The sequence below is a fragment of the Kwoniella newhampshirensis genome, chromosome 14 (assembly GCF_039105145.1).
Source record: "Kwoniella newhampshirensis strain CBS 13917 chromosome 14, whole genome shotgun sequence".
In the NCBI taxonomy this organism is placed as follows: domain Eukaryota; kingdom Fungi; phylum Basidiomycota; class Tremellomycetes; order Tremellales; family Cryptococcaceae; genus Kwoniella; species Kwoniella newhampshirensis.
The window spans coordinates 242,622-268,691 of record NC_089967.1 but is presented as its reverse complement, the minus strand read 5'-3'; the positions used below and the strand labels follow the sequence as shown (position 1 = coordinate 268,691).

The following is a 26,070-nucleotide window of genomic DNA, read 5'->3' as shown; positions in this document are numbered from 1 at the left end:
GCATCGGTCCGAAAGGCGTGCTGAAGAGGTGATTAGGGATGATGCCGGCGCGCCTATCCCCTGTGCTCGGTCACCACCGGCCGGCGTGCTGCTCTGCTGGATCATCGCGTGTTCCACCACTCGCTCGTTATTCGACTTTCAATGATCAGATCGTGCGTCCACATCTGATCTGACCGGTTCAGCCGATCCTTCCTCTGGAACGACGAACGCAATGTCCGACCTTCCCTCCTCCTTGCTAGCAGTCCTGGAACGGGCGACCCAGCCCGATCGACTGGGTCTACTGATACAGGAGGCATTGGTCCTGGTACAGACCGTTCTTGAGCATCTTGGGTGAGGGCAGCTGTCCTTTCAAACTGCGATTGCGGCGGGGAAAGAAGAGCTGACGATACATATGTAGAGAGGAAGCCATTGCGATTTCCTTCAATGGCGGCAAAGACTGTACGTTGCTTCGTCCTCGGTGTGGGATAATCGCCTCCTGGCGGTGTGATCTGTCCTCGCGAGGCTTCCGCTGACAAACACACAGGCACTGTTCTGCTCCATATTTACGCTGCGGTCTTATATGCCCATCACGACAAGTCCACACCCTCACATCTTCGACCCACTCCTTCGAGATCCATAAAAGTACCTTCTGCCCCAACGGCCTCACCCACATCCAGGCCTCTCTCATCATCTTCCGAAACTCCTGCAACCGCCCCACCACCACTCCCCATTCCTAACCCTACTCCACCTTCCCCACCGACTTCCCATCCCCATGCAACACATCATCATCCGAAGTCTGATTCTGGCTCACCGTATCCGCCCATCCGATCTATATATATCACGGCACCCAATCCGTTCCCGGCACTGGACGAGTTCGTCCTTTCTTGTACGAAACGATATGCGATGGATCTGTATAGGTTTGGAGGGGGGATGAAAGCTGCTTTGGAAGAGTATCTCGGCTGTGGAGGCGGGAACGGTGTTCAAGGCGTTCTGGTGGGGACGAGACAGGGTGATCCTAATGGAGGTAAGTGGGCACTTCCTTTACCCGCAAAAACATCTCGACATCTCGTCTTCGTCCGACAGGAGAAGATTTGCAAAGCGATCTCGACGCCATACAACTTGAGCTGAGCTGAGGAACCGTTGCTCCCTTCCTGTATTCCTGCAGAAGTCCCAATCTTAGCGTATACCGACCCAGCATGGCCTCAATTCCTGCGAATCCATCCAATCCTCCATTGGACCTACGCGGACATCTGGGACTTTCTCTTGGAACTGAATGTCCCTTATTGTGTCCTCTATGACATAGGGTGAGCACGACTCTCAATCCGGCGATCATCTCGGAAATGGATACTGATCTTCCGATGGGATGGCTCCAGCTATACATCACTGGGATCTACCACAAACACTTTACCAAATCCTTTACTCCTCAATCCCTCTTCTGAATCAGGTTGGGATCCAGCCTACAAGCGTGAGTCTGTCCTTCCCTCCCTTATGTCACTTGGCTGACTCCAGCTGCTAGTCCAAGATGCATCGCAAGAAAGGGCAGGCAGACATTGATCACCCCCCTTTCACTTCGTATTCTCCCTACCCGTTGTCCTCATGCCTGACTCGTATACATTTACCCCGCATACCACACCGATACCCATAGATCTGCTAGAAGTACTAAAAGACCATGCATGCATACATTACGCCTCACTACCGTTTCACCCATATTCCCAGACCGTTACTCGTCACTATTTACTGTATATCAAGTCCGTTTGTGCCAATGCTGAAAAATCTTTGCCAAAAAACCTCTTTGCTCAAAAGAAAAACTCCGGTCAATCTACCTCCCGCCTGTACCAATTTTCCTCTCCCAATCGCCTAATCGCTGCTCGTCCATGCTTGCTCTCCCGCCCGACAGCGATCCACCAGCTGGCTCTTTCACAATCGAGCCACTGACAGATCTTCTCATCTCACCGGGACTCTCAGGCGTTTTAGTACCTCCTCCTGAGTTCTGCATCTCGCTCAGCGATAAGCTACTGGCGAGATTTACAAGCTCATGCTCCACTCCTACACCATTTCCCGAAGGCGGAGGTATTGCCGGCGCTGTGGGTGCAAGCCGATCCTTCGCATTCAACGGATATGCAGCGGGTGCTCTACTTGGGATCTTGGGAGTTGGCGTATCTGGAGCTGAAGACTGAGAAAGTACATTCGGGAAGTATTCCTGGCCGCCCTGAGACTGGCCCTGAGCCAGAGTTTGAGAAATGTTCAAAGGTTGACCAGGTGGTCCGGCATATTGGTGTATCGCATTTTGGCCACTTGGGAAAGCCTGAGTTGATGGCGTCGCCAAAGCAGCCGACCCACCTTGGGGTTGTTGCTGTTGTGGGAATCGATTGACAGGTGCTCCTGGTGCAGGGTTGAGGAATGGATTATACTGGAAGCCCGTAGGGGAAGTCACAGGGATTCCAGGTGAGAAAGGGCCAATACCCGGTGACATGAAGTGGGGGTGGATGGGAGGCGTCTCCGGATACGCGTTGAAGACAAATCCGGGCATAGACGGGGTCATTGGTGGAAGGGCTCGTGATTGGAACGGGCTTGTAGGGTTCCCTTGATCGATGGCGGAGAAAGAAGGCATGGAGATGGGCCCGGGATGACGATGTTGGCGGAAGTTGGGTGTTCCAGGACTTGCTCGGACTGGTGTTTGTTGCAGAAGCGACGTATTCAGGCTCCAGGGAAGTTTGGCTACAGGAGAAGTCTCGCCGGGACTGGACCCATTGGTCGGGGTTGACGAAGTGTCATGGGGCACGAAGCCCCTGTTAAATTCAGTATGAAGGGTTTGGCCAGGATAAGGAGCAGATCCGTTCAGATCAGCTTGTGGAGGTGGTGTAAAGCCTCTTGATTCTTGACCAATACCGTTGGGTCGTTGCATCTGCTCAGGATGACTGTCCCGTTCGAGATGAGCACGTATACGGAAGCCTCCAATTTCGCGGCTGAATGTAGGTCAGCAGGTCGCTCAGAGCAACCAGCGGATGTACCCACTTGTTGAACATCTCTACGGCCCTAGCTGCATCTGCTTCGATCGCAAAAAGCGCTGTGCCAAAGCCTCGAGGTCTTCCATTGTAATCGGTCGCCACGCTAAGGCAGTGATATCAGCACATGATCCAGTGTAACGATGTGGGACTCACTCTGCCCGGATGATAGTACCAGCTGGTCGAAGGAGATCCTTCAAATCCTGCCATTGCATAGATAGTGGCAGCTGCTTCCGACATCAGTGAGACAATCACGACTGCAAGTCTGGACCACCACTCACGTTGGAAACGAATATCACTCGGTCGTGCAGGGTATTTGGCGGCCCTAAACCCATGCTTTGGTGCGACAGCCCCTCCATAGATGCTATGAGTGGCCCTTGGACCTTGGGTGGGCTGATTGCACCATCGCCAGCGCCCGCCACACTCGCCACGGTTTCCCCAGCATTCGGAGGAGAGATTACCGCCTTGACGCCGGCGAAAAGAGGGGGAGGAAGAGGTCCCAGAGTGCCAGGGGGAGGAGCGCGACCCGTCAGACCGTCACTATCTTTAGACGGAGATGCATTACTGGGCAGCTTGCCGTGATCGGAAGGGGGACGAGATATGTTTGATGAGATCGGCGGGGATGTACCCTGTAAGGGCAGATTCGGATCAGGCGAAATTGGGTGTGAGAGAGGTGTATCGGAATCATGTCTGCCTGTACTAACGCCATGCAGGGGAGCCAATTCAGCGCCGGCCGTTAAGGAACCGGCCAGAGGGGACGCTGCGAGTTGGGGATACAATGGTCCCCCGGTATTCTGCACGCTAAGGGGAGGAGGGACCGAGCCGAAGATTGAGGAAGGGGATTGACCACCTGGTAGGGGCGATGATCCGGAAACCGACATCGGTGCGCACCCTGGCGAAAGACCCGTGAATATCCCATGGTGGCCGCCTTGGCCAGAGAACGGTCGTTGGCCGGGAACCTGTCCTGGGAGCCAACCTGGTCCTCCTTGCGGTGTGAGGTGACCAGGAAGGGGAAACAGTGGGTGACCGTTGCCTGACAGATTGTGGAAGTTGTACATGGGTGGACGCGGAGCGTTCTGGTGTGCTTGGTGGGATTGAGGCTCATACTCTGGTGGAAGGCGATCGGGCCGAACTTCCAGTGTGCGTGTCTGCCATGTGTACCCATTGTAGCGATCTGCGAGGCATTAGTACAGCCCATGTGAGCGGCTGGCAGACAATGAACACACCAATAGCCCTCGCAGCATCTTCTCGACTGCCCATCAACACCGTTCCATACCCTCGACTCCGGTTGTCAGGTCCCAAGCTCACATCCGCTCTCAATACCGTTCCAGCTTTTCGAAACAGATCCTTCAGGTCCTGCCATCGGACTCGGTACGGTAACTAGGCCTCTGTTAGCCCTGCTCGTGTGTTGTTCACTCACATTTCCTACGAAAAGGTTGACTCTACCATCGACTCCGACAGCCGCTGGAAGAAGATTGGTCATGAGAGGCGTGGTCGACCGATTCACTGCGGCTCATGGTCAGTTCTGCTCCCAGAAATTGCAAACAAGACACTCACTATCTGCGACAAAATCAGCAGGCGGTGGAGGAGGTGGAGGAGCATTTGCGATAGCAGCAGCAATGACCGCATCTATTTCGGCCGAGGTTGGCGTGCGAGACGCCGATAGAGACTGTGACATCTCAGGCGCGGACGGGTGTGTCTGAGCAGATTGATCAGCGACACTTCAAGAGCTGAGGTAGGCTGTACTCACAATGGGAGATATACCTCTCTCCGAACCTGCTATCGAGCTTCCTCCCTGCGAAGAGACTTGGTCTTGTAGAGCCGATATTTCAAGTAGCGACGACATGGTGGGTGCATACAGAGTGTGGGAGTATACCTTAAGGAATGCGGTGTGAGCAGGCGGTAAGAAATGGGGTCACAACAAAGGATGTAACGGTGTTGCCGGACTGCGGTTTCGATGACACGGCCATCTCGGAGTTTCAGAGGGGACATGGAGGACTCACTCAATCTGCAGCACTTCTCATTTGCAGATCCGCCTATCTCGAGTGTGGTCAGAGGAAGCGGCGCAGATGAGCACGTCGAAATGCTTCCAGGTTGAGACGCGAGGTCACCGCTCGATCCCCAGAAGTACTACTTGTTAAAAGCCCAAGAAAGGAGATATCTATAGCACGAAGGATGGGAAGCACTCAAGAGTGTAAGAGACCTGACGCTGAGCCCAAGATGCGTGTGAGACCAGAGACAACGAGTTTTGAGGGAAAACAAAAGAAAAGCAATGACGGAGGTTGATTTACTCGGTCCATCCCATCACAACGTTAGCCGGCGGTTTGTGGCACAGAACCGCCCACGTGGTCCCATTCTGGGTGAGGTTAGGACTGATAGCAGTGACAGGATATACCTGGACCAGATGGTACCATGAGTACCTTCAAGTTGGGAGATAGCATCGGACAGGGCGGCCTCTAGGGGATAGTGGCCTCACAGCGAATCCACGTCCGACCCGACAATCTGAATACGTCAGAATCTAGCAAGATGAATCATTCGTGCTTCGTTTCTGATCCACCTGCCAAAACGCATCAGCACTGCCCCCACAAGCCACAAGGGCGTTGACATATGAGCCTCCGACCTAACGTACAGAATTTGCTCGTCAGTGTCCTGCTAAATAGCACGGCAAGGAGCATTTGAGTTCTCACTCGCGTATCTCACAAGAGCCGAGATCCTCATCATGCCCCACCTCCCCCACCCTACGGCCTTGCTACCCTCGAGAAGAACAAGAGTCCCTTGACGCGTTCTCTGTTCTGTGTAGTCTGACAGGCAATGACGTACCCACTGTGTCACCCATGATCGTCAGACTGACGTGTTGAATCTTCCATTGTTCTGGACTCCTTGTCCTCCTTTAAGTTCTCGAAGGATACGATTCACGTCGAAGGCAGATAAACCCGATAGCGACCGACTTCCAACACAGAGTAAGAAGGTTGCTTTATTTTCTGACTTTCGTGAACACAGATATATACATTGATCCAGCCTTCTCGCCACCTCATCTTCAGTGTCTGGTGGTGCAAACGTTCAACTCAATACACCTTGGCAAATATCTATCGCTGAAGTACAACAAGTCAACAAACAGATATGCCGTTTGACACTACTTCGGTACCCACCTCACCTCACCTAATTACCATAGATACGACGACAAGCAGTACTAAGAGCTTAACCCATGGTGACGCCAGCAACGCTACGAACACTGCTACACAGCCAGACGTAGGATCGTCTTTGTCTATGCTGAACCTTGGGAAACCGTTCACTCTCAAACCGGAGGAACTGATCTCTTCGTCATGGCTTTTCAAGTCTGAAATCATTATTGACGGTCAGAAATGGGAGTTCAAGCCTTCAGAGAATGCTCACAGATATCTGCGGTCCTTGATGACAAAGAAGAGGAGTGAGCCTGGCGCAATGGCGAGTGAAGCTCGAGGTGGGAGATCGAGAAAGTGAGAGGAAGCACACGGAGATATCCCCTAAACAGTCGATAGTGCAGGGAGGTGATTGTCCTGTAGCCATACAAGATACAGGACGAGGCATGATGCAGGGACCGGCGCTATTCTTAGGTTTAGTGAGGGCAGAGTACATGTTGTCACTCGTCGTCAAAATCGACTCTACTTGCGTTACCATATCATGTCGGCTCTCATGTCGTCACTCAGGTCAGGTTCGGACTTATGTACTGCTCATGTCAGAATGAGGAGCCACATGCATGAGTCAGTATATCAATTCGCCATCTTATCACCCACTCTGGCTCTCCAACGCACGCAGAAACACCCATGAATGCATCTAAACTAGAACAAGCCAAGCAAATCATCCGATGCCCCTCCCCCCGATGTCTGCTTCTGCTGCTGCTGTGGTTGATACGCAGGCGGACTCTGAATTCCATGTCCATTTCCTGTCGGTGGGGAACTGAGTCCACTCAGACTAGCAAACGGATCTGAACTGGCTGCTGACGTCGATCCAGTCAGACCAGTGACTCCCGCTGAGATCGAAGGCGGTGCGATCGGTTGAGTGCTTGGCGCTGTCATACTGGCCGTAGAGAACAGGTCCATCAGTTCGTCTAGCGGGTTCGTCGATTTGGCCACAGAGGCAATGGCCTGAGAAGAAATGACGCCGTCTGACACGAGACCTCTCGACGATGATCCGCCATTGGTAGGTGCAGGCTCGTCGTCTGCGTCGAAGTCGAGCAGATTCTCGGCTTGGTTGCCCGCGACAACTGTTTGAAGGGCTTTCTCTCGAGAGACATCTTCTTCCGCGCTGCTCTCGATTCGTTAGTGAGGCCAGAGACTGGGTAGGACGTTGTACATACTCCAACGTCCGACGATGCATCTCCTCTGCACCAAGTCTGCCTTTCCCAATAAAGGTGGCAGCGGGTTTGTGGTAGACACTTGCGAGCGATGACACCTCTGAGATGAGCTCTTCCAGGATAGCAGGCGCGACCGTCGTTTGGGGAAGACTAATAGGTGGTCGTACGGAAAGTACCACAGACTAGGCGTGTCATTGATGATCAGCCCTGTCCTCGCTCATCACTTAGCTCACACACCTTTGCCGCCGCTGGATCTGACGATAACAACCTCCAATAGATGTACGCTCGATCTCTCACATCGGGACTGTCACAGTCTTTTGTTGCAGCTTGCAAGACCTTCTGGACAATACCTTGACTCTCATCCGGCTTCTTTAGGAACAACTTCACAATCGCTGTAAGGGTTTGCAATTGGACCTAAAGATGATTCAGATCAGCTTTCGTTCCCATTTCTAGCGTTCGCCAACTGCACTCACGGGATAACTCTCTTCCTTGAAAGTGTCCAAGAAAGTCCCCAAGAGCTCATCCGCGTTCTCTATCTTCTCCGCATATTCTCCAATAATCCAAATCAACGAGGCCTTGGCTTCAGGCTCGTCAAGCTCTTCGAGGTTGGAGCACAACGCGGGAATGATGCCTTCATAAGAGTGAGGGTATTTTCGGAAGATATCCTAGACGCATGTCGTCAGTTCTTCACGTCTTGGACCGATCTGTCGTTCAGCTCACCTTGATCACAATTACTGCCTCTTGCACGACGTAGCTGACCCTCGTCTCGATCAAATCCATCAACACGCTCACACATCGCTCGGCCGCTTCGTCGATTTTGATCGCCACTTGTCCCACCGCCCTGACCGCCTTACGCACAAAGTCGACATCGACTTCCGAGGCGTATCTATCAGCTTGGTCAGCTGGTCCGCCTCGAATCGACCTAGAAACACGTGCAACTACTCACTCCTTCAGCTCTCCTAACAGGGTGTCGACATTTTTCTCATTCGCCAACCTGACCATTATCTCCAACTGCTCCACTTTCACATAAGGTGGGTCATTATATTTGCAGAAGAAGACTCGCATCTCATTTGCAAGAATATCTGGTCGTTTCTGAAGCAGGAGGTTGATATTCCGCAATGCGACCCATTGAACTTCTGGAGGAGACGATATGAGTGTGACTGGAGGGTACCAAATCAGCTTCAGCTATTTGTACACTTTTTTGCAAGTTGCCCACCTAATGGAGGAGCCATCTTGCGAGTCAGAGATTTGAGAAGGTCTTCTCTTGTCACATTCTTGATATGTATCATGATCACCTACGGCAAGGTCGTCAGCTGGTCCGCCTGTAATCTTAAGGAAAGTCGGGGTAACTCACCTTGACCGCACCCAAGACAACCGCCGCGTTCACATGCTGGAACTGCGGGACTACTCTCTCGCAGATATGCTCGCTCTCCTTCTCATCCACCGCTTTATATCTAGCAAGAGTCGACAAAATCGCGATTCTTCCCCACTCCGAACATTCGTTGAGCGCGACGAGGAGTTTGGTCAGGGTTGGTTGATCGATGATGAAGAGAGAGGAGGAAGGACGGGCAGATGGTGGTGGGGAGCTTGAGCCGCCTGGTGAGGAAGGGGGAGAAGGAGGAAGGTTGAGAGACGCTTCGTGAATATCTGCTAGAGCTGCAACGGCGTTTGCGACAACCTAGAGTGTCACAATGATTAACCTTGACGGCATCTACTAAAGCGAGGAGGGCAGAAGTAAAAGCAAAAATGAAAGCAGTCTACACACCATCGGATTCCCATCTCCGATCAAGTCCCTCAAAGTCTCGATGAACCCATACTCCACACACAGCTCCGGTTTCAGATCAAAGACCTTCGCAACGCACAATGCCGCGGTCTTCCTGACGTAGGGATTCTCATCTTTGAGACATTTCGAGAGCGGGGAAGCGAGATAGTCCAAGATCTTTTCGGCCCGAAGGACGGACATGGTGCGGATTGCGAGAGCTCTGACGAGGGGATTTGGGTCTGCTGTGTCCTGTGGGAATAGGAGCGAGAGAGTCAGCCTTCGAATGCAGACAGGGGAGACAGCCAGTCTGATCACGACAAGTGGGAAGGTAACAGCGTGCATCATAAGATGGACTAGTGACATACATACCTTGACGAATGTGTTGACGGCAAGAATGACCAGCTCAGGCTGGGTTTTCGCGTAGTTCATGAGATACAGATAGACCAGCTTCTTCTGTTCGAGATCTTCGGTTTGCTAATAGAAGCGAAAGTCATAATGTCAGCATCTTAATGGTCTACTCTCGTTGTGTCCGTGACAAATGGATGGAAGGGAACATGTGCTCCGCTTGCCCCAACACGTCGTCGTCCTTTTGACGATAGCCTCTCTGTCGCCTCTCAACTCTTCATACTGCTTTCACGTCGTCCATGAAGCGTCAGTCAACCCACCATATTCTTCACTACATCCGGGAACAGACCACTACAATCTTTGCCGATAGTATGATTCGCAATAACACGCTTGATAGCATCTGCTCGTTTGTCACGATATTCTGAGTTGAGCTGTTGACGAAGCTCCCAGTTCTCGCCTGGTGTTGATGATCAGAAAAGACGTGATTTGATGGATGGTGCCAATGGATCGCGAAGTTTTGATCAGCAAGCAAGGAGGCGATAGTGTATGAACACGAAGATATGAGAGGTTTGTGGATCAGCATTGCTCGAGACGGAAGGGTGAGAAGGTAGAGGACATACCCTTTCGGGGCGGAGCCATCGCCATCTTGACAAGCTTTGCTTCGAGAATCAAGGAATGCGGTCAAAGGTATCGTTCGGGTTGCAGTTGTAAAATGTCCAGGGTATCGTAGAGCGGTAGAACAAACAGTTTGTATGGAAGCAGAGGAATGAGGTCCAAATGACAACTCAACGTCACTCGAATGAGTTTCAAGAAGAGACGCGGCGAGGGCCAGCTGCAACATCTCGTCCACGTGGCGGTCGCCTCCAGCTCACCCTCCAATAGATAAATTATACATGATGCATACTGTCCCTTCTGACATATCTTATATACAGCGAGGTTTCCCTGATCTCGTATCACGCCTCCGTGCCCTTTGGTCGTTTCAGCAAAACCGCGTCATCGTCCATCTCGTCCTCGGTCGATTCCCCACCTCGGCCTTCGCTGCCACTCTTGCTACTGCTGTTCTCGGAGGTGTCCGCTGGTTGTCGCTTCCTCAACCCCTCTTCAGCATGTCCGATATCGAGCTTCACCGGTTGAGGCGTGGAAGAAGAACCTCGGTCGGCCGGGGTTGATGATTGTTTGGGTTCGGACAGAGTCTTGGAGCTTGACATGCTGTCCGAATTAGGTCCCGGCGCAGAGATGGAGCGGAGAGTGTCCAGCATAAGCTCTCGAGTGGACTCGGCCAGAGATGTCACGTCATCGGCTGTCAGACCGGTAGTGGGGATGGGGGCGAGCACTAATTGACGCAGCTGATCAGTCGCAAGGTCTGCTCCAGGTCAGGTGATCACTTACCCTTTATCCTCAATGGTCCGGACTCGAACCTGGTCCGGGAATCGAACATGCGGTGGTAGTTCTCGCAGACGATCGGCACGATGGGGACTTGAGCTTGGACCGCAAGGTGGAAAGCACCTTTCTTGAATGGCAAGAGAGCAGGTTCAGGTGACGAAGATCGTGTTCCTTCTGGGAAGACCCAAAGTGAGACCTAATGTAGCGGATGAGCCCGGTTTCGAGACGCTCTAGACATCACTCACCCCCTTCTTCTTCATGTCGTCACCCGCTTGCTCCAAAGCCTTTATGGCGTCTTTCCTAATCTTACGGTTGATGAACACAGCTCCGGACAGGCTCACTGTGGCGTACATCAGCTGCGGCCACATCTACTACTAAAAGGGCGAGAAGGAACTCACTGAATTGACCCAACAAAGGAGTCCACTTCAACTCCTGCTTCGCCATGATGGCAGCTCGTCTGGGGAAGATCCGTCCGATGTAAAGGATATCCAGGAAACTGAATGAGAGTCACATCAGTTGTGAACCAAATGCAAATGCAGGCAATATGCTGACCTCTGATGGTTGCTCAATAGCACCGCACTCTGTGGCTTGCCATTTCGCGCCGTCAGCAGACCTGAAAGGTGTTCTTCGCCCTCTACTTCGAAGCGGATGCCGACCAGGGGTCCACAAACATGGTAGAACGATCTGGCTACAAAATAGTTGATGTTGAGTCTCTATCCCAAAGATCGTCGTCAGCTTGTTTCTTGTTTGTCCAGGCACGAGCGCCAGGCAAGCAGGAAACGAGGAATGGTGGCAATCGGTTGACGAGCCCAAGAACTCACTTGTCCTGCAGCCGTGGCTAACAAGCTGACAATCACTCCCCAGACACTGGCCAGACCAAGCGTCGAGCAGTACAGCGTCAGATGAAAATAGAATCTAGCTCGTTGATACCGCTGCGAAAGGATGCCGAGAGTGGAGAGGGCGAGAGTGGAGGCGACAGCGAAAGGTTTGAGGAGCCATGAGAGGCCCATGTTGATAGTGGGAGGTTGTCGCTTGAGAGCGAAGGGGAGTGCTGGTGTAGAGGCTGCACTGGATGGGAGAACGATACTCTAGGTCGCGTAGAAAGGTAGGTGTTGATTAAAATGAAGGGGTCTGGGGAGAAAGCGAGTGATCACGTTTGACAAATATATACAACTTACCGTTAGAACAACAAACTGCAACGGGCAGAAACAAGATGGGTTCTATAGGGGGCGGGGGAGATCGCCGCCGGTGTAACCGGGAATGGGGGCGTGAAGATAATTTGATCCCGTCAAACACGTCATATCCTATGCTGTATCGAACCCTGTGACAACCCAACACAGACCAGAGATGTATGAAGATGGCAGCAGCAGCAGCAGCAGCAGCATCAACAAGCTGTAGTTCTAGCGAAGATCTAAAACCTGAGTGTCAAGAGGAAATCTCCAGAGGGGCAATTCCAGTTCCGTCACTGAATCGAACATGGTATGTGTATTGCTTTTTGCGACGCCATTTCCAGCTGACGAACCAAAGTCCACGAGAACAGTAGATATTCCTGGCAACGTCCTTGACGCACTCAAGAAGTTCAGGTTCAACAATCGTAAAGGCAATGCAGCGATCTCAGGTTGGTTATAACTCTCAATTGCCAATCTCCTCCTCCTTGTTTTCCCTCCTTTCCTCCTTGTCCCCTGTCAGGACCGGTCCAGACAGCCTTCTTTCTTTGGGAATCACGAACTGAGACTCAGACATCTTTAGTGAAGATCATCAAGAACAGTCTTACCATGGCTGTCGATGAAGAACTGACAGATCTATCCGTTGAAGAGATCGCCGAAGGTGAGGACTGATCGCAAATTTGGAAGATCCAGACGTGGGCCGATTACTGATTCTTCGACTACATAGAGTTACCGGAGAACGCTCCTCGTTATGTGGTTCTGTCACACGAGCTTGTAAGTTGATTCGATACACTCACACCTCTAGAGCTCTTGGGCCACGTATCACTCTTGTCGGACCGCCCCTTATCGGTCCTGAATTTGAGATGATCCACGCGTTCTTAGATCAAGTGCAAAGTACTGATCGAGCTCCGTTCAGAAACACAAAGATGGGAGAATATCGTACCCTCTGATTATGATCAACTGGTACGTGAGCTTCACCAGGCATCGTATCTCAATCCCATCCTATTGCCTTCGTCTGACTTCCTGGATCGGACCTATCGCATCGGTCCGACTGTGGCTTGTGCCTGCTGACTAGCTATGTCATCGCAGGGCACCAAGCGGGTCACCGACAGAGCTGATGACTCTTCACGCATCCTCTCTGAGCTATTTCCAAGAGATCGCTCAAGTCGCAAAGGTCAGCTTTGTTGAGTCTCTTTGTCGTTCGATGGTGACTGCTTAGCTGATTGTGATTCCTATTGCTATACAGGTCTTGGAGGTACGAGACGGAGCGGAGGGTTTGACGACAAAAGCTGTAGATGATCGACTGCTTGCCAATTAGGTTTCATGATGTATTTCTGACGCACGACTGCTTCTTGCTATCTTGTCTCTCAACTGCTGCGCCCTTCAGATTCTGTGGGATAATCCGGTCACCCCGTGAATTCTTTCCTCATCGCAAGGGCATATGGGACCAATCTTCCGCCGACATAGCTTCAAGTTTACCACCCCAGGACTCGATGGGAGCTGATGAGCTTCGATGACAAGCGTGGGAGACTTAACCAATCTGCTTCCGGCAACACACTCAACCGAAGCGATCAGTGCTCAACGTTACTCGACCTCACGGTGGGGCGCAACGTCTTCTCCTCTTCTGTCGTGTCCAACACCCACTCGAATCAGTCCACACTGTTGACCAGTATTCTTACCTGTATAGCCAGCCCTATACCTGCTGGTTGACAAGAGTACGCCCCCAACAAAAACGCACTGGCGTGACCCAAGGGTGAGTGCAAGACACCTCGTCCACACATCTCACATCATCTAGGGATTCATGTTGACTATATCACCCCTACACCCTTCTTCAGTCATACACTCTCGCCACCAGGATGTCTATCGACCCAGCGCTTCTCACTCACCAGCTGTCTCCCGGTGATAAGATCTTGACTACATCTCCCGATATCGATATGGATGGAGGATCCGATTCTGACTTATCCGAACTCTCGGAGCTTCCTGAGGACGCCGACGATGAAGACCAGCAAGCAGTTCAGATCACTGCGATTGACGATGTAAACAGTTTGATAGGGGAGGATGGTACGCGCCGCACTTCTGCTCGCCTCAAGCTTGCCCACAAGTCATACTGTGAGTCAGACGACTAAAGCTTCTACCACAGCATCGCGGTTGATCTCGTCCTCTGGATAGCAGTCACCACAGGAAGCTCGAGCAAGCACCCAGTCACCGATGACGATTCTGACTACGTGAAGCCTCAGAGAAAGAAGGCCAAGAACACCAAAAGGAAGATCAAGAGCAACACGAAAACCACCTCCAAGCAGAAGAAGTCGAAAGAGAATCAAGCAAACAGCGATGCTGCCTCTGACTCCGAGGACGAAATTCGAGAGACCACCAAGAAAGGGAGGAAACCCTTGGTCGCCAAGGAAGCGATTTGGAATGACATCCCGGATTGGGGAGACAGGACAGATTGTCCCCTCTTGAACTTGCCGACAGAGATTTTGGACATGTGTTTTGGGTTGGATACGGGACTGGGAGTGAGTCGGCACGGCGCACCTTCATGTGCCGGTCTGACAGTTCTCACAGATGAGGGATCATCTTGCGCTTGCTGGAGTATCCAGGTTCTTCCGACACCAGATGACGGAAAGCGTCTTCCAGGTGAGCGGCCCAGAAAAGGTCGTCCCGTCGGAGGCTGAGAAATCGCCTTTCAGGAGATCATACACCACCTTGGCAATGTCACTCGGAGGCCGGGCCTAATCACTAACCACGTCCTCCATATATTCAGTCGACAAGTTCCAACTTGGCGAAAGGAACTGAAGAGCAAAATCACTTACCCCAACAAGCCAGACCATTACATCCCTCGCGGGCCGCGAACGGAATGGTCAGAAGCTCAATATATCGTCTACAAAGAGGAGCAAGCCATCTGGAGAGAAAAGGTCAAGAGAGATAGAAAGGAGGCTTTGATCAAAGAGAATCAAAGAGCCTTGGAACAGAAGCCAAGGGTCGCTAAGATCGAGGTAGGAGGCCTCAGTAGGAAGATCTTGGCTAGGGTCAAAGGTCGTGAACCGGGCGAGCCTCCAGCCGCTAGGAACGAACGTGGTCTTCCCATCGAATCTTGGACGGAAGACGAGTCAGTCTTGCGACTTGACGCCCCGGCCATCTCGAAGTCGAATGACAGTCCCGAAGAATCAGTTTCCGCAGAGCAGGTCACAAACAAGAAGAGTAAGAAAAGACTCAGTAGTGAAGCCTGGGTTGTGCCTGATTCCGAATCCGAGAGTGAGGACGATAACTTTGGGTTGGTAAAGCTGGATCCCGAAACTGGTGAAGCTGTGGTCCACGACTACTACCCGAGTAAATTTCGGGCTCAAGGAGCAAATTACATTGCCAGGCAAGGTATCAACAAAACAGTACGTCAGACAAAGTGGACGTCTGAGCTCGTTACTATGCTAAGCTACTTGCAGGATGCGATCCGAGAGTTCAAAGTCACCGAAGCTGAGTTGCTGTGCTTGAAGCACGTACTCGTGGTGGGTCTCTCCTTCAATCGCGAATATGGTCGGTTCGTGATTGCTGACTCCTGTCGGGTAGCCCAACTTCATGAATAGGAAAAAGTGAGTTCGAGTCTTTTATGCAGTTGCAGCTGCTGAGTGAAGTGTTCATCGTAGCCCTCAAGTGATGTAAGTCTTCGGAAAACGAAGCCGTGTACACGCAAGGCTGACGGCGCAATACAGCTTTCGCCGTGCCGCTGTGGAAGCACTTGCCTACCGCTCTCACGGAGGTGTCTTGGGACATGGGAGGTACATGTACGTATCGGCTCGCCTACATGTGTTTCGCTAGATTGATGAATATGCCTGGCTCAGGAAGCTCGCTCGAGCGAAATCTGCGAAATCGGCTAAAACCCGTCAAGCCAATATTGAAAAAGCCAAGAAGAACGGCACATATGTCAAGAAGAAGGTCCGATGTCAAGTTCCACCGTATCTTTGGAATAGGAGGGAATTCCATCACGAATTTTACTGCGATATCGATTGCGAGTGTTACCCGGAGTGGCGTACGAGTGCGAGTTGGTGGTGGTAGTCATTGCTCCTTTGCGATCAATGTCACACTCGCCTGTTCGTTTCTCGCTACCGTAACTTACGATAATCGTTGTCTCCCCCATGCCTTTTCCCATATGTCTCGTCTCATGTGTAGTCGCAAGCTGGACCGACAGATAGTTCATGACATGTGTTATTTGTGCATGTCAACAGAGCCCTCGAGTGCCACATTCCCGTTTGCCCCTTAAATGCCGCGACTGGTTTTGTCGGGATATTATTCCCATTCTCTATTTTTTTCTTTTCATTTTGGTTTTGCCACTTTGAGATAAAATGACGTGTAGTGAGTAATGATGTACAAGTCAAGTCAGTAGTAACCAACGAGAGTGCTTTCTGACTTGGTTTCTTTGATTTTCCCTCTTTCGTCAACCTCTCACATTCGCTCCCTCACTCGCTTTTGACTTTTCCTATCACTGTTTTTCTGTTGCCATCCCGTTCTATCGACATTGCATATTTGGACAGAAGTTACCTGATGACTTGACTAGACACCGACCGACAGTAAAAGATCATCTTGCATCTTGCATAGCGACGACCTCGGCCTAGCTCGAACAATGGCCTCGGCCGCCACCGAATCACAACCCCCTCCACATCCGCATTACTCTCCCACATCCGACATACCGTCCCCGTCTACTCCTCCCGCTGCGACACCCACACCTAATCTGTCGAGTCCAGCGACTCCTCTGCAAGCCGAGACTCCCCATACGGTCCACTTGCAGACGCCAGGAACGACCATCATGGATCGAAATGATTCTCGATCATCGTCTGAGCGAATGGATTTGGATGAGGCTTCATACTCTGGGAACGGGAAAGGCAAAGGAAGAGCGAAGGCCATAAGTTTGGATGTCGAAGAGGACGGGGAGATGACTGGGTTGATGGATCTGGACGCTGTGAGACGACTGCAGAATAGAGTGGATGAAATTGAGAAATTGCCGAGGCATGGGCATGGATGGGCCGAAATCGACGAGCTGTTGGGCTTGGTGAGCTCAATCCCGGGTCATCATCAAATTACAATCAAATTGACTCTGGTGTGCAGATCAAATCCCTGCTCCCATCTATTCTCGACCACTTGCCCATTTTGCAGGAACGACTCGCCGCTCAAAAAGACACAATTGCAACGATGCAATTGCAATCGAAACTTTCCGACCAGATCATGGCAGTCGAGCGGTAGGTTGGGTTTTATCTTGGCTCTGAACGCGCACTGATGTTCATCCATCCAGCCAACGGCACGCCGCTGAGAGAGACTCATGGCACGCGGAAACTCGAGCGATTATCAATCAGCGAGAAGCGGAAATTGCAGCCGGAACAAGACAAAGGAAGGTGCTGGATCTGGATGTGGGATACCATCAGGAGCTGGAAGCGGCAAACAAGCGGTTGGAGATGGACAATAAGCTTATGGCACCGAGAGTGAGTAAATTTTCGTCATCTTATGACATGTCGAGCTGACGTCAGCCCCTAGCTCGCCGATACACAAAGGCAAATCGACAAACTCGTCAACGAGTTGCGTCTCCTCCGATCCAACGTCGTACTGAACACGCATCCTCTGGCCATTCCTGCCGACTCAGGCCCATCGCAACCTCCCGCAATGCCACTCCCGCAATACTTACCTCAGATCGAGAGACGGAAATCAAGGTCACCGGCGAAAGGAGGATTCGGTAGGACGACAATGGGCGATGCTCGAACTGAGCATCTTCTCCTCGCTGCGAGAAGGGTTCGAACTATGCGTCAGGCTGACGATCGAGTGGGACGACTTACCCTTGCCGAGTTGAGGAAGAACGGCGTGGTGGGACCGGAGGGCGGCCTAGGATATTCGGAGGGATACGGTGGAAAGGCCGAATCGGAAGTGGATGACGAAGAGAGCGACGATGAAGAAAAGGTCATGACGGATAGGCGACCGAGTATTTCAGCTAAGGGGAAGGGCAAAAATCAAGCTCAACCACAGGGCACACCCCTTCTGCCTCGAGCAAAGAGAAGCGGCAAACGCCCCATTCAACCGCCTTCCTTCCCTCAAACCCCTTCCAAGGTGAAAACGCACATCGCGCCACCAACCACTCCAGGTGGCAGCAACTTCAACGACCTGCTTCGAGCTGCGGAAATGGCCACTCGACCTGGTACCCCCACGCCTGAGGATCGAGCCCAGCATGTCCCGCTTTCTGCGATGTCCGCGACCAGAAGCACAACTCGAGTAAGGGAGGACAGCCCGAGTGAAAGAGGATCTCCCACTAAGCGGCTCAGGCGGGACGACTGGAGCAACGGACGAGAAGACGACGACATGCCAGACGCTACGCAGCAATCTGAATCCCAGCAATCTGCCTCTGCGCTTGATCTTCTGGCCCAGGCTAGTCAGCTCGACGTAGCACAATCTGGGGAGATTTCCTCGTCAAGCTCAGGTCCCCAGCTCACTTCCGCTGCGCGATTGGGTGGATTGCTTGATGGTGGGTCAAGTCCAAACATTACGCCAGAGGAAAGCGCAGGACTTGGTCCGGCGATCGATCTTACACCGCTGCAACGACATGCACCGGCCATCGAAGACTATCAGATCGACCCTTCGCTCTCATCCGAAATGCGACCACTTGAGACCCCAAAAGGCCGACCTAGGTCCTCATCCAATGCATCGGAGCTGGCGACTCCTGCAAGGGGATACGCCTCATCAACGGTCTACCCCACACCCGGTGGCGACAATCCCTTCGACGATACGCCCAAGCAGGAGTCGATTGGAGCTTATGCCAGTCCGACAGGCGGTACAGTGCCCGGCTTGGGCAAGTACGTCCATCTGACGAGCAGCATGCCAGCGAGGAGGGTCAGATCACCTTATCTCAAATGGACAGTGGAGGAGGTGAGTGAAGCTGTGTTCACGCGAGGTATCTGTGCTGACAAAATTGTATTTCCAGGATGAGCTCCTCGCTCGAGCGGTAGCCATTCACGGTGAAAAATGGGATCTGGTCTCGAAAGGCGTACCCACGAGAAGTTACCACCAGGTCAGGCAGAGATGGCTTCGAAAGACCGGAGCGTTTGACAAGAAACCGTCAGACTCTGTGCATGGTTCTTCGGGATTAGGCATGGATGACGAGGACGGATCGCCTACTCCGCCAAGCGGAAAGAAGAGGAGGAAGAGTCAGGTGTAGGAGTGCTGCTCTGAATTCATGACAATCGGCGGAGCACGGGGGAACGAGGTGCTGTGCATGGGTCTTGAAGCGGAAGAAGTAGAGAAAGAGAGAAGCGAGAATCGAGATATGCTTGCATTGTTTTGTTATACATTCGGTGTAGCCCTTTTTTGGACATTTTGATATATAATCATTTTTGGTTCTTGGTGGGTGGTGTGAGAAGCGTTAGAAGACAAGAAGACAAGAAGACATGAATCATTGCATGTACATACATGTTTTGTGACTGCAAGTCACAATATGAGAGTGGCATTTGATGTGTTCAGGGTTAGAATTTTGGTGATGCTCAAGGATGTGTGCAGTGGATGTGTGTCGGTGAGTGTGTGTGTCCGTGCACGCTGCGCTCACCCTTGAAACATTGCAGATATGGTGCCGCGACGATGACACAAGGTGATGGATGGATGGATGGAGGGATGGATGCATGCATGCATGCACAGATACGATTTCGCTTTCTCTTCTTTCTCTTCTCAATCTATCCACGAAAAGCGGCTCAGAAGAAAGACTCGATCAAGGCTCCGCGAGACTAGCTCTGGTCATTCATTCCGTTTGATCATTCAACCTCGAAAGAAGGTGAGGTTGATGATAAGTACCGGTAATTTACTGACGGGATTGCATGAACCTGGAGTTCTGGTCAGGCTTGATCTACAAAAAGCATCACTTGCACGCCTCACGACTTTCACGAAGACGACAACTTCCGACAATCCCTTTTACGACCTCGACGATCCTCGACGATTCTGACGATACGCTTCGGACCGCACAGGTACATCTCCGCCACCCACAGAATGTTATCTTTACATTTAGGTCTCCTGGTATTCCCATTCCTCATACTCATCCCAAGGATTGAGAGTGGCAAACCCTTCCCACTTCCGAGCGGCAAGACACTCCGCCCTCTTACCCCTTATCGATCATCTACCCAATCCCCCACTTCCACTACCACCTCTCCCAGCTCAGTTTCCAATGACACGAAATCCGACCGAGCTGAAAGTGGAAGTGCTTTGGTAGTCGAGAGACACTATGAAGGGAAAAGGATGTATTCCCAATATGAGATCAAGAGTAGTGGTTGGACCGAAGAGGAGAAGAGGAACTTGGGTTGGGAACTGCAGATTGCGTACGAGGGAAATTCTTTCTTTGATGGGTGAGTGGAAAAGTGCCTAACCCTTTCTATCGTAGTGACTACGAACTGAGAGCTGACTACAGACGTGACCCAGGTGGGATTGGTACTCGGGAACTGGTAAGCGATCTCGCCAGTCTTTGTCAATCTCACCTCAGCCAAATCATCGGAACGGAATCTTCCTCCATCCGACAACCCCTTTTCGGCGACTGTCCACTCTCTCTCTTTCCCTCTGATGTGTTCGACCTTGACTGACGATAATCCCCACTCACAGATCCAAGCCACGGTTGTGAGTATCTAACCTGCCACTAGTTAATCGAACGGGTCTAAGTCCACCCACAGTGGTTCAGTATCAAGATTGGCCCTTTGCATTTGACCAGAATCTGGCTTTCTTCACCAGCGATGGAATTCCCGGCTTACAGGCAAGTCCGCCACTCGAGGTCTCCGAGCTCCTAGCGCAATTTCATCTGCTGCGTGTCGAAAGGATCTCCTTACAAAGGCATGCGAAAAGTTGTCTTCCCACTGACCAACTGTCCGTGGTCCGTATATGCAGGCCGATCATTGGTCGAGTCTCCCCGTTGGCTCGCCCCGCAATTCAGTCCGAATCAGCTCGAAAGGTCTCTTCGCTGGTGGTCTGTTCATCATTGACTTGGCTTTGATGCCGTGGGGCTGTGGGGTCTGGCCTGCGTGTGAGCTGTGTTGCGCGGATCCAGTCTGAGAAAAGCTGACGGAGAAATCAGTTTGGACTCTGGGATATGAAGGTCCGTGGCCTGCTACGGTAAGCTGGTATAGTGTAGCAAGGCTGTCAAGCTGACGACGCACTGGATTTAGGGTGAAATTGATATAGTTGTAAGTCTGACACACAAGGGAAGCTCCTCGGCTGAGCCGCTGGACAGGAAGGGATACAAGCTATGACGACCAAGTGAGTCAGTCGGCACCAGCTTTGAAAATACATCACATGTTGTAAGCTTACCTCCCCGCGTAGCCAGATGACTATGTAAGCTGGTGAAGGTACAGCCTGCTGTCTCCGGTGTGAAAGCTCATTCTATCACGTAGCCATACAACTCCAGGATGCACGACGAATCAGACGGCAGGTCTATTCACTGGCACGGTTCGAGTAAGTCGGCTGCATCACTTCTTCCCCAGAGCAATAGATCAGCCAACCCTTGCTTCCACCATTATTAGGGCACCAACTGCGATTCCAGCCATGGTATGTCAAAGGTTTGCCAACTCGACACCTGTTCTGGCGTATATTTCGGGGCTTACAAAGTCGTAGGCGGTAGCGGATGCTCGATCCTTTCGACTTCACAATCTTCCTATGGCATGCCGTTCAACCAAGCGGGTGGCGGAGTCTTCGCCATGCAATGGGATGGTGGTGGGATCAAGATGTGTAGGTACAGCTTACGTGTGTGAATTCGTGCAAAGCTGACTATCTCTTCACGTGCGTAGGGAATTGGAATCGAGCCAATATCCCACTAGAGTAGGTCTTGATACCGAATCTAGTGCATTTCCTAGCATGCAGGGTCTGACCAAGCGCTTTACACAGCATCGCATCGGAGGCACCCAAGCCCGCGACCTGTGAGCTGTCCTCCTTGCCGCTGTGTCCTTGTCAAGCCAAGCCGGTCAGCCCGCTAAGATGGTGCTACAGGGGGCACACCGGTGGCAGCTTGGGACGCATCCACTTGCGATATGGGGCGGTACTTCCAAGCCCAAGTGCTCATCCTCAACATTGACCTGTGTGGAGATTGGGCAGGCAACTCGTACGCCCGTGAGTGGCTCTTCACCAGTCGCCGTCTTACACGTTCTGGCTGATCTATCGTCTCGCTGGCTTCCTTGCTCCGAGCAGAATATACCTACTGTCCCGGAACGTGCGCCGAGTACATCGCCAATCCGCTCAACTTGAACAACACAGTGATGCTCATCAACTATATCAAGGTGTTCCAGCAATCTGGGACCGACTTCTCCATGAGTCAAGCGGATAATGTATCCAATTTGACAGGTGCGGGCGGCCCTGTTGCCGGATCTACTTCTTCGTCGATTTCAAATGGGAGAGAGGTCGGTTCGGCGACTTGGACAATAGCCTTGATTGTAGGCGTTGTAGGGGCATCCGTCTCACTCGTCTGAGTGCACTTCACCATGATTTGACTTTCCATGGTGAGAGAAAAGAGAACGAGGGATTGAGAGACAACACGAACGTACAATACATGCTTTACGATTTTTTTATTTTATTTCCACAGCCACGAATTCATGCAATACAAGATGTCCCGCCCAGGACGCTGGTCAACTCAGATACCATCCCCACCTGTACAGTTCCTCGGAGCCGCATGCGAGCATTTCACATGGACGATGACTAGGCCGTGCCAAGTAGATTTTCAACGATTCGCACACGACTGGCACAGTAGAGGATTGAAACCACCCACTATGACAATCATCGCACTCCAAGCCGGGTCGTTGACCCACTCTCTTACTGCACACTGCGCACTTGCCACTCCCCGTGCTCGCACCATAAGACGATGATGCAGAAGTGAGTGATCTCGGCAAGAAAGCAAAAGCGAAAGTGGAAGTGACTTTTCCCCGAACCCAACCCGACTTGATCAGCGACAGAATATTGTCACAGGCATGGAAAGAAACACCACTCACATCCTGAGGAAAGGGATTTCTTCCCATTGTTACGATTGATCAATGCCATCGAATCCTTCTCCACCAAAGTGAATCGGTGTGTTCCTAAGCCTCCTTCCTCGTTCTTCCTTCTCAGGGCTTCTCCTTTGCGAGGGGTCGGGATTATCGAGTCTTGGACCGAGGGGATTGTCTCGATCTCAGATACAAATGGCATAGACGTTTTCGTGTGCGAGTTTTCTGCGATGTCGGAATTACTAAAAGGACAATTGTCTTCCTTGATCGGCTTCGGTGGATCCTCGGGAGACAGCTTCGTGATGTCTTGAGCAATAGGCGACGAGGCGGGTACACCTCGCACAGTCAAGGAGGATGCGTTTGTCTCCTCTTCTTCCTTTGGATTGGCGGCATTGAGCGTAGATGCCGTCTGGACAGGTTGAGCCGCCTGAATCATGTTGTCCGAGTACGCTGAAGGTACTGATTGCACAGTCAAGTGCTCGAAAGAGGAAGAAGTACCAGACGAACGAAGCAATCGCGTGTGTCCTAGCCGAATGAGAAGTCAGAGTCTGACACGTTTGAAGTCCTTGGAGATCATGGACCCACCACCTATCATCTCGCTACTGGCAGTCCGGAAAGTCATCAGACTTGGCATCTCCTCCCATCTTGCCGTTCGCCATTTCTCTTCCCCATCCTCACCGTCTTTGGCCCCATATTCATCCCCAGAACTTGCTCCACCGCCACCCACATCTACTTTTATCTCTGCCAACTTCCTCAAAACCTCTTCTTCCGCCTCCTTCTCCTCAGCCTCCTCATCTTTCGGTTCGACATCAAAGATAGGCATAGCCCTCTTACCGCTCCGGTGGATCAGTCGAATAGAACCAACATGCTCAGTCGCATCTTCCAATCTTGACAGGACCTCTCGCTCGATATCTCGAACCTTGTGCAAAACCTCGGGCATCAATGGTCGAATTGCGGGGTCTTCTTGCGTGCAAGCCAAGGCGAGGGAGATCAACGAGGGGGGACAGCCGGGCGAGGCTCGACGGTGGACTTCAGCAGGTTCAGGAGTGAAATGAGGTGCTTTTCGCTGAGCCTAAGGTCAGAAGGAGAGGATAAGGCTAGGCGGGACAAGCTCACCGTGTATGTCTTCGAGTCTACTAGACGACGCGATATGATTTCGATGAAGATGATCCCGAGAGAGAAGACATCGGTGGGCAGGTCGAATTCCAGCCCATTGATGATCTCAGGACTCATATACCCCTGTATAAGACTATGTCAGCTGTGCTACTCGTCCAGATGCTTCTACTGGGCCAGCTCACATCCGTCCCACAATATGTCATCCTTCTCATCTCCTCTGCATTCCGCGAAGCTATCCTGGCAAAGCCAAAATCTGTCACTTTGACCCTCTCATTGCTGGTGATCAACAAATTCTCCCCTTTCAAATCCCGATGAATACACTGAGACCCAGCTGTCAGCTGTCGCGCCGTCTGCAGTGATGGCTCCGGAAGCTTACCTGCCTGGCATGGAGGTAGGCCACAGCACGCGCTATGTCGGTCGCAAATGAGAGTCTGAGTCGCCAGGGAAACGGGTGGGAAGAGAGAATGTATTGACGGAGATTGCCTCGAGGCACGAACTCGGAGATGATGCTGGGTGGGGCGGTCAGCACGGCCAAAGTGGGATTGACTTCAGTCTGCCGAGTGATGCTGAGAAACTTGAGGGGTAAGTAGGTGGGAAGACTCACAAGAACCTCCCATCGTCCTCTGGGGCTTTCGACAGACCCAGGAACAAGACTATGTTCGGATGTCGACATTCTCTCATAATCCTCCATTCTCTCTCGAAGTATTTGTGCACCTAAGTACTTGTCAGATGACAGCAGAAGGGTAAGAAGGGATTGAAACTCACATCGTATTCGGTGGAGGGTAGGACCTCTTTGATCGCGATGTCTATCCCAAGGTATGAGCCTGGCATCTCGTGGTCAGCTTGCTTGCACGCTTTGGAAATCGTCAATACAGCCGACCTTTGTAGACTGAGCCGAAGCTACCCGCTCCAAGGCGTTGCCCCCACACGATGTCTCCGTACTGAATTTCAAGTTAGCATGAGATGCACAGAACGAAGGAAGAGGGACAAGGCCCACGGGGATAATATCAAAGTCCATCGCTCATATACAGGGTGAGGGGTCCAAGGAGCTGAGATATCGAAGTCGAACTGATGGCGATGTGGAAGACGAGATCCGTTCAGCCAAAGGCCAAGGAGGTGGAAGGTACTAACCACCAGTGTTCAGAGATGGGTGACGTCCGTGACGACGTGATGTCTCAGCTGTACGTAGGTGAAACAGAGTTGATCCCGGTTCTACGTTTGAAGGTTGTATCTACTGATCATGAGATCGAAGGACCGTTGTCGCGAATCGGAACCTTCTCGACGATGAGTTGGATGCAAAAGGATGGCGACGTCAACTTGCTGTACGAATGACTTGATCGAGGGATGTTGCGGACCGGGCGGAAAGGGACGAACTCGGAGCACGAACCTCCTTTTCCTTCATTGGAGGTAGGAGGGGCCCGTGCATCGGTCCGAATCTTAATACTTGTCGTCGCTACATCTCTTTTCTTTCGGCGGAAACATAGGATGAGAGTGGTGCTTGAATGATGATGGCCGACTGAGAATGAACGGATGATGGAGGCATATCCATGCATACCGAAGAGGGAGAGAAGATAGGCTGTACGTGATATCGAAAGATAAGACTTGAAACGAAGCCCTGAAACGCAACCCATTCAGTCCAGATAATCGTCCGTCTACGTCTCCTCTTCCATGACATGAGCAAGCTCCTCATGTCATTTCCACCTATACGTTTGCAACAGATGCTCCACCCTCCCAGACCTCACTGATCGACTGGTAGTCGTTCGTTGAGGCTATTTACCACTTGTCGCAATTCTGCTAGCTCTGTCGTCAGACTTTCCACTGAGATTTGTAAAGTTCTTATCTTGCTAGCTTGACCCATAGCGGAGACGAATGCGATCACTCCGAAAGCGTACGCCAGTATGGGGAATGGAGAATTCGTGGGAGAACTTGACGGTCGCTCAGGATTGGGTGAAGAAGCGCTTGACGGCAGAAGAGGTTGATCTAATGATACGGTGCTGGAGGCGTAAAAAGTAAGTATCCC

General features: G+C 51.8%; 9 protein-coding genes across 9 annotated transcripts; 5 read left to right on the top strand and 4 right to left on the bottom strand.

Moving 5' to 3' along the window:
* Positions 1–211: 211 nt before the first annotated feature.
* On the top strand, positions 212–1,533 carry IAR55_006456 (uncharacterized protein; the record flags this gene model as incomplete). The annotated part of the gene is made up of 6 exons (XM_066949539.1): positions 212–330; positions 398–438; positions 524–1,003; positions 1,145–1,283; positions 1,353–1,444; positions 1,496–1,533. The coding sequence occupies 6 exons, from the start codon at positions 212–214 to the stop codon at positions 1,531–1,533; spliced, it is 909 nt and encodes a 302-aa protein (XP_066799833.1).
* Positions 1,534–1,798: 265 nt separating this feature from the next.
* On the bottom strand, positions 1,799–4,830 carry IAR55_006455 (uncharacterized protein; the record flags this gene model as incomplete). The annotated part of the gene is made up of 8 exons (XM_066949538.1): positions 1,799–2,945; positions 2,995–3,090; positions 3,141–3,211; positions 3,266–4,158; positions 4,211–4,364; positions 4,414–4,490; positions 4,542–4,683; positions 4,735–4,830. The coding sequence occupies 8 exons, from the start codon at positions 4,828–4,830 to the stop codon at positions 1,799–1,801; spliced, it is 2,676 nt and encodes an 891-aa protein (XP_066799832.1).
* A 1,972-nt stretch (positions 4,831–6,802) lies between these two features.
* Positions 6,803–10,069, bottom strand: IAR55_006454 (uncharacterized protein; the record flags this gene model as incomplete). Its single annotated transcript, XM_066949537.1, has 12 exons — positions 6,803–7,268; positions 7,321–7,499; positions 7,555–7,731; positions 7,791–7,982; positions 8,038–8,203; positions 8,264–8,477; positions 8,534–8,612; positions 8,672–8,995; positions 9,083–9,328; positions 9,449–9,553; positions 9,745–9,881; positions 10,045–10,069. 12 exons carry the CDS (start codon positions 10,067–10,069, stop codon positions 6,803–6,805), a joined length of 2,310 nt encoding a protein of 769 aa, XP_066799831.1.
* A 308-nt stretch (positions 10,070–10,377) lies between these two features.
* IAR55_006453 (uncharacterized protein) lies at positions 10,378–11,817 on the bottom strand (the record flags this gene model as incomplete). Its single annotated transcript, XM_066949536.1, has 6 exons — positions 10,378–10,757; positions 10,814–11,003; positions 11,053–11,147; positions 11,206–11,303; positions 11,360–11,520; positions 11,629–11,817. The coding sequence occupies 6 exons, from the start codon at positions 11,815–11,817 to the stop codon at positions 10,378–10,380; spliced, it is 1,113 nt and encodes a 370-aa protein (XP_066799830.1).
* Positions 11,818–12,283: 466 nt separating this feature from the next.
* IAR55_006452 (uncharacterized protein) lies at positions 12,284–13,291 on the top strand (the record flags this gene model as incomplete). The annotated part of the gene is made up of 7 exons (XM_066949535.1): positions 12,284–12,286; positions 12,335–12,425; positions 12,557–12,634; positions 12,701–12,747; positions 12,890–12,936; positions 13,063–13,147; positions 13,220–13,291. The coding sequence occupies 7 exons, from the start codon at positions 12,284–12,286 to the stop codon at positions 13,289–13,291; spliced, it is 423 nt and encodes a 140-aa protein (XP_066799829.1).
* Positions 13,292–13,829: 538 nt separating this feature from the next.
* On the top strand, positions 13,830–16,020 carry IAR55_006451 (uncharacterized protein; the record flags this gene model as incomplete). The annotated part of the gene is made up of 9 exons (XM_066949534.1): positions 13,830–14,082; positions 14,143–14,486; positions 14,536–14,607; positions 14,661–15,356; positions 15,411–15,473; positions 15,535–15,557; positions 15,612–15,623; positions 15,678–15,749; positions 15,807–16,020. 9 exons carry the CDS (start codon positions 13,830–13,832, stop codon positions 16,018–16,020), a joined length of 1,749 nt encoding a protein of 582 aa, XP_066799828.1.
* Positions 16,021–16,585: 565 nt separating this feature from the next.
* Positions 16,586–19,156, top strand: IAR55_006450 (uncharacterized protein; the record flags this gene model as incomplete). Its single annotated transcript, XM_066949533.1, has 5 exons — positions 16,586–17,011; positions 17,068–17,198; positions 17,252–17,438; positions 17,491–18,867; positions 18,923–19,156. 5 exons carry the CDS (start codon positions 16,586–16,588, stop codon positions 19,154–19,156), a joined length of 2,355 nt encoding a protein of 784 aa, XP_066799827.1.
* Positions 19,157–19,974: 818 nt separating this feature from the next.
* On the top strand, positions 19,975–22,427 carry IAR55_006449 (uncharacterized protein; the record flags this gene model as incomplete). The annotated part of the gene is made up of 15 exons (XM_066949532.1): positions 19,975–20,327; positions 20,401–20,423; positions 20,578–20,592; positions 20,646–20,725; positions 20,857–20,992; positions 21,044–21,081; positions 21,135–21,152; positions 21,200–21,225; positions 21,360–21,420; positions 21,489–21,513; positions 21,580–21,693; positions 21,753–21,783; positions 21,850–21,881; positions 21,952–22,071; positions 22,150–22,427. The coding sequence occupies 15 exons, from the start codon at positions 19,975–19,977 to the stop codon at positions 22,425–22,427; spliced, it is 1,350 nt and encodes a 449-aa protein (XP_066799826.1).
* Positions 22,428–22,588: 161 nt separating this feature from the next.
* IAR55_006448 (uncharacterized protein) lies at positions 22,589–25,068 on the bottom strand (the record flags this gene model as incomplete). The annotated part of the gene is made up of 11 exons (XM_066949531.1): positions 22,589–22,653; positions 22,724–22,870; positions 22,944–23,459; positions 23,520–24,006; positions 24,051–24,173; positions 24,233–24,370; positions 24,427–24,559; positions 24,655–24,764; positions 24,816–24,874; positions 24,931–24,991; positions 25,048–25,068. 11 exons carry the CDS (start codon positions 25,066–25,068, stop codon positions 22,589–22,591), a joined length of 1,860 nt encoding a protein of 619 aa, XP_066799825.1.
* Between the last annotated feature and the right edge of the window lie 1,002 nt (positions 25,069–26,070).